This window comes from Sander lucioperca, chromosome 15 (genome assembly GCF_008315115.2).
Source record: "Sander lucioperca isolate FBNREF2018 chromosome 15, SLUC_FBN_1.2, whole genome shotgun sequence".
Taxonomy (NCBI): domain Eukaryota; kingdom Metazoa; phylum Chordata; class Actinopteri; order Perciformes; family Percidae; genus Sander; species Sander lucioperca.
Genome location: NC_050187.1, coordinates 11180013 through 11196833, shown reverse-complemented (window position 1 = coordinate 11196833; position 16821 = coordinate 11180013). Strand labels below are relative to the sequence as shown.

General features: G+C 41.7%; 1 protein-coding gene across 1 annotated transcript in view; it reads left to right on the top strand.

Annotated features, from left to right (window-relative positions):
• si:ch73-105b23.6 (fibrillin-1) overlaps positions 1-16821 on the top strand; it is a 28414-nt gene extending 11593 nt beyond the window's left edge. The window contains exons 9-24 of the mRNA XM_035992480.1: positions 952-1101; positions 1343-1560; positions 3252-3327; positions 3580-3870; positions 4908-5144; positions 5224-5376; positions 5931-6109; positions 6921-7113; positions 7218-7337; positions 7412-7531; positions 9571-9591; positions 9737-9798; positions 10209-10401; positions 11408-11536; positions 12041-12176; positions 15856-16821. Of these exons, the coding sequence (XP_035848373.1) occupies positions 952-1101; positions 1343-1560; positions 3252-3327; positions 3580-3870; positions 4908-5144; positions 5224-5376; positions 5931-6109; positions 6921-7113; positions 7218-7337; positions 7412-7531; positions 9571-9591; positions 9737-9798; positions 10209-10401; positions 11408-11536; positions 12041-12176; positions 15856-15997 (2420 nt within the window). The 3' untranslated portion in view covers positions 15998-16821. The remainder of the gene's footprint in view (positions 1-951; positions 1102-1342; positions 1561-3251; positions 3328-3579; positions 3871-4907; positions 5145-5223; positions 5377-5930; positions 6110-6920; positions 7114-7217; positions 7338-7411; positions 7532-9570; positions 9592-9736; positions 9799-10208; positions 10402-11407; positions 11537-12040; positions 12177-15855) is intronic.

The window sequence follows — 16821 nt, the reverse complement described above, 5'->3', positions numbered from 1 at the left end:
TCTGTAGCTTTAAATGCTATTGAGGAGGAGAGAGGGGGGGCAAGGTGGAGGGTGGGGGTGTGGCCTTGACCAACTGCCACTTTGCTTGTTTCCAAGTCATGATGTCTCTCTCTTTCTCATGGGCGGGCCAAATTCTCTGGCGGGCAAAGCAGAGAAAGGGGAGGTAACCTTTCCCCTTATGACCTCATAAGGAGGAGATTCCAGATTGGCCCATCTGAGCTTTCATTTTCTCAAAGGCAGAGCAGGATACCCAGGGCTCGGTTTACACCTATCGCCATTTCTAGCCACTGGGGGACCACAGACAGGTTGGGGGAACTCATATTAATGTTAAAAAACCTCATAAAGTGACATTTTCATGCCATGGGACCTTTAAAAAAAGTTTTGTATAATGACTTTTTAAAGTATAAACAGAAATGTATACGGTATTTATTTGAAGGAGCTTTGTACTGTATACATCAACATTTTAGTGATTAATGCGTAGGAATTCAGTCATTCCTACACATACAGTTCCTATCAATGACTTAGTTTGATATATTTTCACATACCAATAGACAGAAAATGTTTTGCTTTTAGTTGATAGGATTATTACGAGCTACTGTTATTATTACTGTGAGTCAGTAAGATGTTGTAAGACACATGTGCGTTGCTGGGATCAAACCTGCAACCTTCTGCCTGGGCATACCTGTTCTTGATATTTAGTGCTTCTCAAAGCTAATATGATTGCTTGGTTTTATCCCACCAAGTGTCTGCACTGTCTGTTTTATTTTTGCAGGATTTTGTTGGTTTTGTGGTGTCTGACTTTGTTGTAAAGCACGTTGAGCTACACTCTCTGTATGAAAGGTGCTATATAAGTAAAGTTTATTATTCGACTTACAGGACAGTATGTCTGACTACTAATCGATGCTGCCACAGTCACTTGCCTACATATTTTAATCAAACTTCTCTCTCCAGATGAAGATCTCCTGCCATTCCAGTGGTGTTGTATCGAGTCTCCTCTATGCCACCTTTACCTCAACAAGAGACCACTGGACCGTTGCCAAGGTTGCAGCTGGGCCGGCCCTGATGGCTGCACTCTATCCAAGCAGGCGACGCGGGGTATAGGTGAGGGATTCTTCCTAGTAAACACAGAGCAAGTTAAAACCAGCAGAAGATCCCATGATGTGCAGTAATCAGTGGAAATGTTCATTGTGTTTAAGTTATACTGGTGAATACATACAGTCATGATAGTCAGCAGTATGTCTATTCCCAGAGAACTTGTACCTTTTAATCAAAGGAGACCACAGTATGATGCATTTAAATCATTTACCAGAAAACCTCTCTTGACTCCATGTTTCCTTTGCAGGGATGGTGTACGGCAGCCTCCATTTCGTCACCTTCGATGGGACGGAGTACTCCTTCAAGGCCCTTGGCGAGTTTGTGATATTGCGTCTCTCCTCCGCCACTGGCTCTAATATCTTCACCCTGCAAGGACAGACTGACAAGCTACACACAGACACAAAGGGGATCATTGAGGTCCCAGTGGTGGTGCGCATGGCTGCCTTCCACCAAGGAATTGGCAAGGTCAGGATATTTGTGTGCGTAGAGGCAAGACAATGTAACTGTGTGTGTGTGTGTGTGTGTTTTACAGAGAGAGAGAGTTTGTGTGTCTGAAAGGAATTGTTACGTTTTGGAAAATAAGCCTATTCACTTTCTTTGTGCGAGGTTGATGAGAGAGAGAATGATGGCACTCTCATGTTGTGTTTAAGGTTCAATATTATGCTCATTTTCAGGTTCATATTTGTATTTTGGGTTTCTACTAGTACATGTTTACGTGCTTTAATGTTCAAAAAACACATTATTTTCTCATACTGTCTGTCTGGATATACCTGTATTCACCCTCTGTCTGAAACGCTCCATTTTCTTTAAGCCCTCCTCCTGGTCAGTGCTTCCATTGTCACTGCAGCCGGGGAATGACTGTAACTGCATTGTAGCTGCACTTCTACCACTTTCTAAATAGATATAGTATAGTTATGACATCACAACCATACGTAAGTCCTGACAGTTTCTAAATACAGGCTTTGTGCATTTCTTTGTGGATTGAGCGTGTTGATACTTTCACAGCATTCATATAGCACCTCGACCTGCTTTAAGGCCCTGACACACCAACCCGATATTCGGCCGTCGGACAGTCTGGCGAGGTCGGTGACTCGAGTCTGTTTGGTGTGTTCCATGCCGTCGTCCGTCGGAGGGGCCGTCGGCCTTCATTTTGGCTGACCTGACTTGCTGGGTCGGAGGGCGGGCAGTCTGACTCAATGACCAATCTGATTGGTGGAGTGCTAACCTGGAAATGGCAAGCGGGATGAGTGATGAACGCCTCTCAAAATCTGACGAAAATCTTTTAAACTGACCGTTGTCGATCTGAAATGAAGACAGATTCAGCAACTGTATGGCCTATTTCTCGCTTAAAATGTTTTCAGAAACACGTTTCAGTGAACTATTTTCGTAAAATACAAGATCGTATTTCGAACAAGCCGCCATTATCGGTCAGCTGGAGAAGCCAGACCCTATTTGACCCCTTCGTCATTTCCGGTTTTCATTTTTTGTGTCATGTCTCGCGCATGCGCAGAACGTACGCTCAAGTCGGCGTCGCTTCGGTGTGTTCCAAGGCAATTTTTGGACCTCGGGGAGCCGACAGATCAGTCCGACTGCCTTTTCTGCCGACGGTCAGCCGTCGGGTTGGTGTGTCAGGGCCTTTAAACCCACTTTCATAATATGGGACCTTTAATGTAAGTACAAAGCTGTAGCTGGGAGGTGGTTAGCCTAGCTTAGCATAAGGAAGCAGGGAGACAGCTAGCCTGACTATGTCCAAAGTTCAAAATACCCCCACCAACAATCTTGTTTGTTTAATCCATACATAAACAGAAATATAAAAGGAGTTTATGCTAAGCTAAGCTAATCACCTCCAGCTTCATACTTAACACACATGAGAGAGGTATCAATCCCCTGTAACTCTGGGAAAGAGAGCGAATTGGTGCATTTCTACTCTTAAAAAGTATAAATATAAATTTCAATGAACATCTCTAACTTGTTATATTGTTGTGATGAGGAATAAGAGTTTCAGTATTAAGGTCTTCTGGAGAAAAATTGCCTTTGACTTACCTCAGATAATTGTTCCACTGTACTGTCAAGACAATCAGATTTCTGCATGATAGACAATGTACTTAAGTATCTCATAATATTATATATCTTGAATATTCTTGTATTATTTTCAGATTGAATGGAGATGTGTGGAGAAAGAAAACGGACTGCAGATTTTTGTGGATGATGTTGAAGTCCCTGTAACAGTTGGTAATGATCACCACACACATCTGACATACAATGACAACAAGCTGTTTTGTTTTTGTATGAGACGCCATAGTGCAGAAGCAGATAAAAAAAAGCCATTGTACCCAATCCTGTACCTAGGGTTACATAGCGGTTGATAAAAACAATGTATCAAACCCAACCTGCACAAGTATGTATCCATAACCTGAAAGCTGTAGTAGAAAAAAATCTTGATGTCTTCATTGTTTGACAAACATGTCCTAACTGTCCTTTCAGGTGTCGTGCAGGTGGGTGAGAAGGACTTTGCTGTGCGCTGTATGTCAGTGAATCGCTGTGCAGCGGTGTACGCCAGTGGTCTCCACGTAGTGGCGTGGCGGGTTGTAGGTCAAAATCAGCTGGCAGCCATGGTGGAGGTTCCTCAGCCCTTCTACACCCGCACTGTGGGTCTCATGGGTCTCTGGAGCTCCAACCGTTCAGACGATTTCCTCATGTCCGACGGCAGGCTCCTCCCCTCAACAAACCTCAACCCCCCCTCAGAGGAGAGACTGCACGGCTTCGGCTTGTCCTGTGAGTGGAACATAGATACATACAGTTATACTATTTAATCGTGTTCATGACATTGTACGATGTTTGGACTCCCTGAACTGAACATTTTTTTATTAACCTAATATGAAACATTTATAATAATAATAATAATAATAATACTTTTATTTATATAATACTTTCAAGCATTAAGCACAAAGTGCTTTCCAGATTAAAATATTTACATAACATGTCATTTAGCTGACACTTTTATACAAAGCGACTTACGATTGCTATATATCAGAGGTCGCACACCTCTGGAGCAACTAGGGGTTAAGTGTCTTGCTCAGGGACACATTGGTTGATGTATCGCAGTGGGAATCGAACCCAGATCTCCCACACCAAAGGCATGTGTACTATCCACTGCGCCATCACCACCACAATCAAAGGATCAGAAACCCATGTAAGTTAACTGTTCACACAATTCATTAATGTGAGCTATTTAAATTAGCTGGTTAAATGTAATTTGCTCTTACCAGTGTATCGCCGCGTGTACTCCGTACACAGCAATCTCCGCCAGTCGGTCCCACAAATCTAAACATATTCTTTGTAAATCTTTATCTTTATCATTCCCCGAAAGAACCATGCAGGCCTGCCTTATTGCACGATCCAATGTTTCTTGAAAACTTGCCATTTTGTGCGTGTAGCTCAATGAACGGCAACAGAGAGGGGAAGGTGAAGGACATTTCCGTTGATCCAGACTAGCTGATCTCACACTGAGAGGAAGGCTGTTCCAAAGCCGAGGGGCTGTAACCGAAAATGCACGGTCACCCTTAGTTTTCAGTCTGGTTGGTGGAACAGCTAAAAGGTTTTGATCAGCTGATCTTAGAGGCCTAGCTGGGCTGTAAATTACAGTAGTGAGTCAGGCCTCGCTCCATGTTTAAAGCTAATCCAGTTTGACCTCACATTATCCTGCAGTCCAGTATGATTTCTTTCATGTAGACCTTATATGAGGTGTTTTGCACAGCTACACCTGTCCCTACCATCCTCATCTCTGTACCCGTGTGGATGTGTGTTTCTAGGGGCAGTTCCTGTCCCAGAGAGCCTGTTGTTCTCTTCACCTCCTCTGGTTCCACTGGAGCCTGTCTCCTCTGAGCAACTGCTGGAAAGCGTCAGTCCTGCTGAGGTGGAGGGCCTGAGGAGAACCTGTGAAGGCAGCATGCAGTGTGTCTACGACACGCTAGCAACCGGCAGCTCTGACCTGGGCCTGCGGACTCTGGACGCCAAGAAACAATATGACAATCTGGCTCGGATCTATGGTAAGATGGCTACACTATTTTGGAAAGGTTTTGAATGTTTTAACCATTGCCCTGTACTAATTTGATTGCGGTCCGCTAGGTAACATGCCTCCCATAGTGAAAGGGCCCGCAGTGATCCGCGGTGTCGTCAACTCCACAGTCAACATTCAGATTGTCGCTCAGGACCCAAATGGAGACCCCATCACCTACTCACTGCTCAACCCCAGGCCTCCACGGACTACCATAGGCAGCGGTAAGACACTCACACACTTTTCCCTCAAATCCTTATACCAAAGAGAGCCCCGGTCCTCAATCAATGTTACAGGTGGCGTAGTCTCGTATTGCCAGACCCTCCTCCACAGCGCTGCGGAGGATGGTCTGGCTAGTCCACACAGCATTCAGGGATGGGAGAAAAACGTACTCTGGTTTATTGGCATTTCTTTAAACCAATCACAATCATCTTAGGCGCCACTAAGCGCCAGACGGAGCAAAATAGCCTCTGGAAGGAACTTGTTTTGGTGGAACATGTGCTCGTTCAAAAGTTGTTTCAGTCGTGCAACAGAAAACTCTGATTGGACAGATAGTCTAGCTAGCTGGCGTTACTGTTTACATTTGTCAGTAGGATGGGGAGCCGACTGCTGTAGCCAGCAGTTAAGTCTTTTGGCAGATGGGAAATTTCAGAGCCGAGTCAGTGGATGGATTACACACACAGAGAGACACGCACAGGCACACAGAATGAGCTGTATTTTTACTAATATTACTACAAAAAATACCGTTGTAAATGTATAATTGTCACCTTTTCTCCAGGTGACGGCATCCTGACATGGACGCCGCTGACCACACAGCCTGTCCAGCTGACCATTAAAGTCAGCGACGAGCTCACCAGCTCCCTGTTCACCCCCATCCTGCACGTCTGCAACTGCCTCAACGGAGGGTCCTGCCTGTACGACAGCATCACTAACAACTACCAGCAGGGAACCTTCCAGGTACATTTTTGAGTTGTCCTTGTCATAAATCCAGTGCAACAATTCCCTCACTCTGTTCATCACCTGACATACAGAGCTCCATTTGAAAACTTGCCAGTTTGTGCTGATGTTGACCCTGAACAGGTTAGGCTAATTAAATGACCTTATCTGAAAATATTTAAGTACAATAATAAGGGTGCTTCAGAGCTTCTTTTAATACCATCCTGTATGAAAAGGCATGAGCATGTAGCTGTCCAACAACTTGCTTCATCAATGGATGACCCCCAATCTAAACCATTTAATTTGACCCATTTAGGTTTAAAGTTTAGGTGTGATAATAATACATGTGCGTTATGTTTAAAAATAATAAAGAACCAACAGCGCATCACATCATTAAATGCTCTCATAGATTTGAGAATGATTTCAAGTGGTAGCACTGGATTAAATCCCTCAGATGACAATAAATAAATGTAGTGATGCATTTTTCAGGAAGTGTTTCTGACCAACTTAGTCAGACACAGACACACAGAAGTCCTGTTGGCTTATTAGTTTCTAAATACAGGCTGTGTGTATTTCTCTGTGGATAAATCCTTTGGATACTTTCACTGTATTTATGTAGCACATCGACCTGCTTTATAATTGAAGAAGACATGTAAATTTCTTTTTTTTTTTTACAATATGGGAACTTTAAGGAAATTTGGTCAGTGAAAGAAAAAAGTTGGTTATTCAGATTCACACATAGAGTGTGGGACAAGTTGTATCTTTTTTGAATGTTGCAAAATTTTAGTCTGTCTGTCTCTGTTCCTTTCTGTTCATTATTCTTCCCTCTCAGGTGGTAGGGTGCCTGTGCCCAAAGGGATTCAGCGGAAAGTTCTGTGGGAAAACTGCAGACATATGTCAAGGCAAACCCTGTTTTCGAGGAGTGCAGTGCAAGTCAGAGTCAAAGCCTGGCCAGTTCACCTGCGGAGAGTGTCCCAATAATACTGTATCTGGGGGAAAACAGGGATACAAGTGCTTTGAGCATGGTCAGTGGCACTTTGTGCAGTCGCGTTGTCAGGTTTGGAGAAGAAAAAAATGAACCCAAACAGTGTAATTTATGTAATTCTTACTTCTCTGTATACCTTCTCAGACATGTGCAGCCCTCCTTTCCCCTTCCCCTGCCACAAAGATGCCGACTGCCTCAGCACGAAACAAAGCTTCACCTGCACATGCAAACCTGGCTTTACAGGAGACGGAGGCAACTGCACAGGTACTGAACACCCAACAGTATGAATAACACCACATTTATTTACAATGTTTTGACCGTCTCTGTCTTTATTGTAGATATAGATGAGTGTGCAGCGCTCACAACCTGTCCCAACGCTAAGTTTGAATGTAAGAACAAGCCCGGCTCTGTGGAATGCATCTGTCGATACCAGAAGACCATGGACACTGATGGATGTGGTATGTGCACAATCATACATGTTCGCTATCATTTAGCCAGCAGCTGACTATTTCATCAGTTACACTCAGTGGTGGGATATAACTAAGTACATTTACTCAAGTACTGTACTTAAAAGAACACGCCAACTTATTGGGACTTTAGCTTATTCACCGTATCCCCCAGAGTTAGATAAGTCCATATATACCCTTCTCATCTCCGTGTGTGTCGTAACTCTGTCTTACGCCCCCACCGCTAGCCTAGCTTAGCACAGATCCTGGAGGTAACCGGCTCCATCTAGCCTACTGCTCCCAATAAGTGACAAAATAACGCCAACATTTTCCTATTTACATGTTGTGATTTGTGTAGTCACAGCATGTACAAATAACAAGGTCACATGAGACACAGCCATCTTCTAACTGTATACATACTGGGAACTATATTCTCAGAAGACGAAGCAGTGCTACTTCTGCTACTTGGGCTGAGTGATTTGCTCATAGCACACGAGAAGCCCCGTGGTGAGGAGCAGAGAGTAACAACGGTGCTTTTCAGGTGTTGCGCTAATCACTCCGCCCAAGTAGCAGAAGTAGCAGTGCTTCGCCTTCTGAGAATATAGTTCCCAGTTTGTATACGGTTAGAGGCTGTGTTTCATGTAGGAAAATGTTGGCGTTATTTTGTCACTTACTGGGAGCAGTAGGCTAGATGGAGCCGGTTACCTCCAGGATCTGTGCTAAGCTAGGCTAGCGGTGGGGGCGTCAGACAGAGTTACGACACGCACAGAGATGAGAAGGGTATGTAGGGACTTATCTAACTCTGGGGGATACGGTGAATAAGACAAAGTCCCAATAAGTCGGCGAGCTGCTTTAAGTACAAATGTTGAGGTGTTTCTACTTAACTCGAGAGTTTTCTTTCCATGCCACTTTCTACTTCCACTCCACTACATTTCAGAGAGAATTATTGTATTTTTTACTCCACTACATTCGTCTGACAGCTTAAGTTGAGTTTTAGTTACTTTACAAATTAGGATTTTTGCAAACAAAACACATGTAGTTTATAAAATATGACATAGTATCTTTAAACCTTGAATGATATGTTATTATAAATTAGACTACCCAACAATATAACGGCCTACAAGTAGAGGTGAAATGATTAGACCATTAAACAGGGCAGTGGTGGCCTAGGGGTGAAAGAAGCGAGCTTGGGACCGGGACGTCACCAATTCGGTCCCCAGCAGGATGAAATCTGGGTGAGGAAAAGTGAAAAGTGTCCCTCCCTCATTACCACCATTGAGTACTTTTACTTTTAATACTTTAAGTGCATTTTCCTGATGATACTTATGTACTTTTACTTAAGTAATATTTTCAATGCAGGACTTTTACTTGTAACAGAGTATTTTTACAGTATGGTATTAGTACTTTTACTTAAGTAAAGGATCTGAACACCACTGGTTACACTCACAGGTTATAGAAGTCCAATGGCATTGTTTTTTTCAATTCATTTACTTGGCCCTACAGGGACTCTAGATGCTAAAAATAAACTTCTCTAGAGGCCCTATGGGGCTAAAATGTACTTTAAAAGCCACAACCACACAGTACTTGTGCACCTATGCAGGTGTTCTTGCTCATTAGACCTGATTAGACCTCTTCTTAGAACTTACGTATATTCATGTCATGTGTGGGATGGAGGGTAGCTATGGGAAAGATTCCCATGGTTACGTCTTAATGACATTTAATGACCTTTTTTAAACATACTATTTAAAGAATAATGAAATATCTTGAAATATCAACATAAATACGAATATGAAGTCCACCCCTGACCTTTGCAGAGGTCTAATAAGCCAGAATACCTGAAACTGCCCGTGTGAGTTGCTTAGCTCTGATAGAGCACATCATGTGCAGTGTAGTCGGAACTCTTAAAATGGCTACACCTGTATTATAAATTCTCACTGCAGTGCTAGTTTGTGAATTTCTGAAAAGTGTCATTGTGCTCTACAACAGAGTGCACATGTCCAGTGTGCCACCTGAGTATTTAATGCAGTTCTGAATGATGTGTTTCTCTGCAGGTGACTCTGCCAATCCTCCAGGTAAGACCTCACATATGTTTCCCTCTATGGCTTCATTAGCTTTATCATCTTCACTCGTTCTCTGGTGGTGTTACCATGGTAAACATGTCCATATATGGTAATAAGAGGTCATCACACAGCTGTTGCTGCGGTTCTTTATCTACAGGGTATAATGTGTTCAACGTCTCCATGGGCTGGATGAAGAACAGACCTGATGGACTCCAACAGGTGTGTGTGTGTGTGTGTGTGTGTGTGTGTGTGTGTGTGTGTGTGTGTGTGTGTGTGTGTGTGTGTGTGTGTGTGTGTGTGTGTGTGTGTGTGTGTGTGTTTGCCGCGCGCGCCAGTGATGGCTGTTAACACTGATTGCCAGACCCAAACGAAATCTGTGAATTTTTTCTTTTAAAATTTTCAGCAATGATCCAGAATAAAAATCTGTAGTTTGGAGATGTCATTCAGAGTTTTTTTTTTTTTTTTTTTTTTTTTTTTAAATTCTACGGAAAATTCTACGGAAAATTCTGCGGAATTCTGCGTCCGTAGATTCCATGTGGTCCAGCTGATTGGTTACATGTAACAGTAATAATATAATTAAATGACAAAAAAAAAACTAATTAGATAATCGATTTCTCCATCTTTCTCAGCTGGTGGACATTCTGTTGATGGGTTTCCAGAACAAATTCTACAACGCCAGCAAGAAGGATCTAGCGCAGGGCTCCAATCCTGATGTGACAGAGTATCGTATCAACATGTCCAGTGACACACCCCACTGGTACATCAGAGACTACCTGGCCAGAGTCAGCAGCCACCATGACATCAGTAGCGTAGAAGTTGATGGTAAACTACCAATACTTTTAGTGATTTTTACTTTTGTTCATCTTCCGCATAATAACTGGAACTAATATGTGGTATAGAGCCCAACAGTGGTTGGTTCCAGAAGTAAAAATCCCATTCATTTTTTCCATAAGGATTTTGATTATTAGCCATGATGTCTAAACCATCCAAGGTAGACTGACCACGAGCTACGAGATTGTGAAACGAAGGTTTATGCCCCTGTAGAAGCCAGAAGTCCGTATGATATCAACCTTGTTTTAAGAAAAAGAGTTTTATTTGCAATGTCATAAATAAGTACTACACTATCCACAACCTGAAGCGTAACCGCGATGTCTCTGATTGGTGGAGCTCGCTGTTACTGTGGAAATGTTAACCGCACCTGCGGACGGCTATAGCGAGCTACTACCATTGAAGTCTATGAATGCTTATGTACACAGTCTTGTACCTTTGCCGTTTTTGCCCTTTTCAAAATGTTCAGCAACACTTTACTTGAAGGTATCTACATAATAGTGACATGACACTGTCATGAACACATGACACTGTCATGACACATGAACCCTAACTCTAACCCTAACCATAACTTCGTCATGACAAAAACCGAATGACACTTATTAAAAGAAGCGTTAAGTCATAAACGTTTATGACTTGTTTATAATGTTTATGACACGTTTATGACAGTGTCATGTCACTCTTATGTAGATACCTTCAAGTAAAGTGTAACCAAATGTTCTTTTGCGCCGAATCAAATGTTTTATGGTCACAGTTCATCTTGTAGCTAGTTGGCTTTGTTCCAGGTTTAAAAGGTCGTTATATAAACATTTAATGAAACGTTAATTGCGATATTGAATGGGGAAATTCATTTCCGGAACCAGAGCCGTTTAAAAAGTAGGCGGACACTGTTGAGCTCTATAAAGTTATCAAATACACTGCAACACTTTTTTAATGATGGCAAACTGTTAGCAAGAATACTTGTCTCTCCCACTTGCTGTTGGACTGCCCACACCTACAGATCTGGATGAGTGTAAGGCCAAGGAGGCGATGTGCGCCCACCCTGCCCTCTGCACCAATACTTATGGAGGCTACAGGTGTGTTTGCAATGGCACAACTGATGTGGATAACACCCAGTCCTGTGTGTTAGGTGAGGATCTGAGCATACTTTACATCCATCCTGCAGGTTCAGCAGTGGCTCCAGGGCTAATAAACTGGCAAAGATAATACTTTATTGTCTGTTACACGAGGGTTACAGAAAATTGTCTTTGACAAGGCTCCAGTCACAAAGAGACATTCACACGGACATATAAAAATAAGACATGGGGGTGTTAAGTATCAGCTGACTGTGGTGTTCATTTTGTGCTGTTCAGTATGGCTACTGCAGTGGGGATGAAGGAAATCAATATTGTGTGCTAAACCCATAGAACATTTACTAGATTAAATGAATTCCCTTCATGACGTTTAATAGTGTAGCCATTTTGTAGGCCATGATTTAATTAAAAAAACCCTCATTTTATAGTTTTTCACTAACCTGTAAATGACAGTCTAACATGTATCCTGTCTTTTCACACTCTTAACACATTCTGTGACTGTCAGGAGAGCATTTTATGGGAATGTTTGTCATGACTTGGTTTGACTTGACCCTTTGCAGGCCGAGACAAGGTGAATGCTATGGAACAAGACCTTTTTCTGGGCCTGGTTCTGGGCATCGGTATCCCTCTGCTTTTGCTGCTGCTCTTGGCTGCACTGGCCTGCTTCTGCTGCCGCAAGAAGACTGTTACCGGAGAGTGAGTTACACCAGGAGAACATTAAGTAGAATCTACAAACAGTTTTTTTTATTGTATACATATCATATTTAACGTGCATGACTGACTGAATTATAAAGATTAGGTTATTTTTTTAACTACTGAGGGTTTAGTTGATAACAATATTATACAGGTTATGTTTGATTGAAGCTCCTCCAAAAAACTATATTTTGAGTTAGAAACAGTCTTTGTAGACTTGAAAGGGTGTTTCTGAAACGTCTGTAGCCTTTGGTCATTTTAGATTCACAAAAGATACAATGGTTTCCAATGGTGACCCAGTTTTGCAGAGAAAAAGAAGTATCAAAACATCCATAGAAAAATTCTCAAACCACTAAGGATGAAAAATCTATTTCTGCTTTTTGAAACCATAACCTCTGTTCCAAAAAGTCACATTTTTGCCAAAATATGGCTAAATACAAACCATCTATTTGTCTCTAGCTGCACACAACTACGCTTTAATGTGTTCCTTGTTTTTGAATTATCGCACAGGCCGTTCCCCAATCACCCACGCCAGCTTTCTCCGTGATTGGCCACATAAGCGCAGACTCTTAGCATCAGTGCTTGTTCTTTTGGCATCACCCTACTGCAATACTTAATGTTTTTTGCCTCACGAGTAGTAAGGATCTAAGAAAACCAATGTTGTCTCAATCGTCTTCCGGTGTGCAGAAAGCATCATAGATCAGTCATGTTTTCTGGGATGTAACAAGCATTACAGCCTCACTCCAGCCATGCTAAGACTATGTTTCTAGTCACACACACCTTCAAAACAATGGCTAAACCAGTGGCCATACATTAAACTCTAATGAATAGTGTTTAGGTGGGTCAGCAGCCCCTTTAGGCAGGGCGTGGTAGGGTTCATTGCAGGTCATCACAAAATATATTGCTGCAGAGGATGAATACACCACACACACACACACACACACACACACACACACACACACACACACACACACACACACACACACACACACACACACAGTTACTCAGTGTTTCAAGGTACAGTAGTCAAGTAGGTCTGCCCAGAGACAATCCTTTACAGCAATTTAAAGGCTTTAAATCTTGTCCTCCGTACTGCTGCTGCAGCACTGCCTTCTTGTATTTAACTTCTCAGTTGGAGGAAGAACTGCCCACTCTCTTACTATATTAAACAAAAACGCTTCCTACTAACAGCTTAGTCCGAGTTATGAAACGGCACTAGGGTAACACTGACGAATGTTTGCATATGAAATATACAGTAAACCAAGGTAATGATGAGGGTAACACATCTACAGATCAGAGGTGCTGTTAGCTCACAGGAAAGCGGCTAAAACAGCATAATACAAATCAGCGATGTCATTTCCTACAGGAATAGTTTGACTTTTTGGAAATATTTGAGAGTCAGATGAGAGAATTGATACCACTCTCATGTTTTGTATGCTAAATATGAAGCTATAGCCAGCAGCCAGTAAGCTTAGCTTAGCATAAAGACAGGAAACAGGGGGAAACAGCTAGCCTGGCTCTGTCCAAAGGTAACAAAGTCGTGTCTACCAGCACCTCTGAAGCACATTAATTAACATATCTTGTTGTTTGTTTAATCTGTAGCAAAAATGTCATTTTAAAATGTCACATGGTTGTACTGTATGGGCCGTGGATGGGATCAGTAACTTCCTTTTTGTATGGATTAAACAAAAATCTAAAGTGATATACATCATGTTAATTAGTGAGCCTTAAGTAAGTTAGGCAGATTTTGTTGCCTTTGGAAAGACCCAGGCTAGCTGTTTCCAGCCTTTATGCTAAACCAAGCTAAGCTAAGCTACGCCGCTTCATATTTACCCTACAAATATGAGAATTGGATCAATCTTCTTATCTTACTCTCTGCAAAATGTCAAACTATTATATTATACCAAAACATGTGGCGTTTGCAATTGTGAGAAGGGGTGCATTTTCTAGCTAGACCACACAGACTGAAAAGTCAGTTACAACAAAGAGATCTGAATTATTTAACCACATTTTCAGTTGCACATAGAAAAATATCCGATCACAGTAGGATTTTAATACAAAGCTCAATGTACCATGTTGAATGAAAACATGCTGTAACTGCTAAAGAACATCTCGTATCCAGATGCATGTGTGCGTGCGAACGTGCATTGTAAAGCATCATAATGTGCATGTGTCCTTGGCCCCAGCATGTGTGTACAGATGTATGGCATCTGGGCCAGGTGTTAGTGGGCCATAGAGACACATAATCCCCCTGATGTCTGGCCTGCTTTTTCTGCCATCAGTGAACTAGACCCTATGGATATAATGGCCTGGGTTGGCGCCAGCATTGTGGGATTATGTTGTTAGATTAGAGTGAATAAGCAAAATGTAGGGAAGGGGTTATGCTGTTGTCTTTAATGAGACAGAGAGATAAAGATACTTGGATTATGTGTGTTATAATATAATAAGGTCCCAGATGTATGTGATGTGGTGGAGCAGGAATGATGTGAATTAAATGTTTCCAATGTTCCCATTAGGTACCATCAAATGTAGGGTTTTACAAATGTTTGGCAGCATTGTATCTATAAAATACTATAAAATCAGCATGATATAGAAAATATCTGGACCTTGACTACAATTTGAACTAAGCTTCAGTTAGCTTGAATACATTTCACAACATTAACTGTAATCAATGACCAAAAAAAGTGTCTGAAGGGTCTCGTTGGAAAGAATTGTGTGTGTCTCCCCCCCCCACCTTTTATATTTTTTATATTCACAGTCTGTTTCATGATACACCAGGTTGCACAGCCTGTACCTTATTATCAGAGAGGATTATACATATTTGCACAAAGAACTACCATAATGATATACAATCCAAAACATCTGAACTGCAAATCAGCGAGTCTGGAGAAGCGTTTTCAGGATGTTTGTTTCATGTTTTTAATCAGCTTTACCCACAGTTTTCAGCATCTTTCTACAGAATATCTAGGCTAGAGCCCGCATGAATATTCATAAGTGGCTGAGTACTCCACAACAACTGCCCATCCAAACATTTCCATAAATTGCCTGAAATGATTGTCTACTGTGGAGATGGAGAATTATAGACAGCACTAATCAGAGCCAGGAATTCACTGCAAAAGTTACAAAATGTGCAGAAAAGTAACTCGTGGCATTGACGGAGATACAGTATATCACCACTATTAACAGTTTTACAGTGCATAATGATGCACATGGTACAGGCCGAAGACATGAACTTAAATGCAGTTCATGAGATAAAGTGCAAGAAATAATATGGATACCACTCTACATATTTGCCACTTGACTGCAGTGTTAATATAAGTAAACTATAACTAAAATGAAAATAGCAGTGATAAATAATTAGAATAAACTAAAACTCAATTGTGTGGTTAAAAAACTTAAAAAAAAAATAATCATTTCAGTTTTCTTTTTTTAGTTCTAATATTTCACTACTGAAAAAAGGAGACAGCATGAATTTACGTCAACTCTCGTGACGTTGAACCACAGAAATTGAATGGACCTGACCTGTGTCGTATTTTCTTCACATCGGACACTAAAGTAGCGCAAAGATGAAACATTAACCATCATGGCTAATCTCCAAACGTGTATTCTGTATGTATATGTAGCTGCATACTTAAAGACATTATACCTGGCCCTGACAAAAACAATATCTGTTTTCTTCCAGCCTCCAGCACATGATGCCCAACTACATCCAGGAGCAGTACAACCCTCCGCCCTTCAACTACTCTGACCATGCCCTGCACTACATTACCCACAGCAGCCCCCGGATCCTAGACCACTACATACCCAGGCAACGCCACAGATAGTACATACTAAAACCACATACACATACTGTACATGCAATTAAACACACACAAAGAAAATGCACAGGCTTCTAAACACAGCGCAAGCACTTTTGGAGCCACTGTATATGTTTTATAAAGACAAGATGAATGACTCTTATTTATATCGTAACAAACAAGTAATTCAACCTGAGTGACTTTTAAAGCCAATTATTTCCAATCCTCTCCGCTGAGCAATGGACCTGCCAAGTTTAAACTGGAAGTTTTTTCGCCAGGACAACAGTTTACAGTCAGAGTCTGACCCAGCAGAACTCAAGAATCTCTTGGCTTGAGACAGTGATGAAAAGTAAACCACTGCAGTGGTCTTTAGTTTCCAGCTGATACTAGGCCAACAGCCTCCTTGATAGCAACATTAGCATCAGGCAGAATACCTGGCGTCAGGCTCCTGCCCTTGATCCAGTGCATTATGGTTCTAGTCCAAAATGTACAGTAATGCATTCATATTTGTATCACTCATAATCACCAAAAGACATAGTTAATTCAATTGATGTGTTATTATTTTTGTCAACACACAATCCATTAAAAAGTAAGTGACGTGGTTTTCTAAAAGCATTCATCCCACTTTGGGATTACACTCTGAATGATTGTCCATTGCTGGATTGTGTCCCAGTTAATTTAACACAGCAGAGTATTTCAGTGTTTCAACTGGCAGCTGTCTTTTATGAGGCTGGACTGTCACTGCAAGTTAAAAGACAATGTGTAAATATAATGTAAATCATTAAAAGTGCCACTTTAGTAACATTGTGCTGGGCTGTGATATTATTTCAAGAACATAGCAACTTGGATGT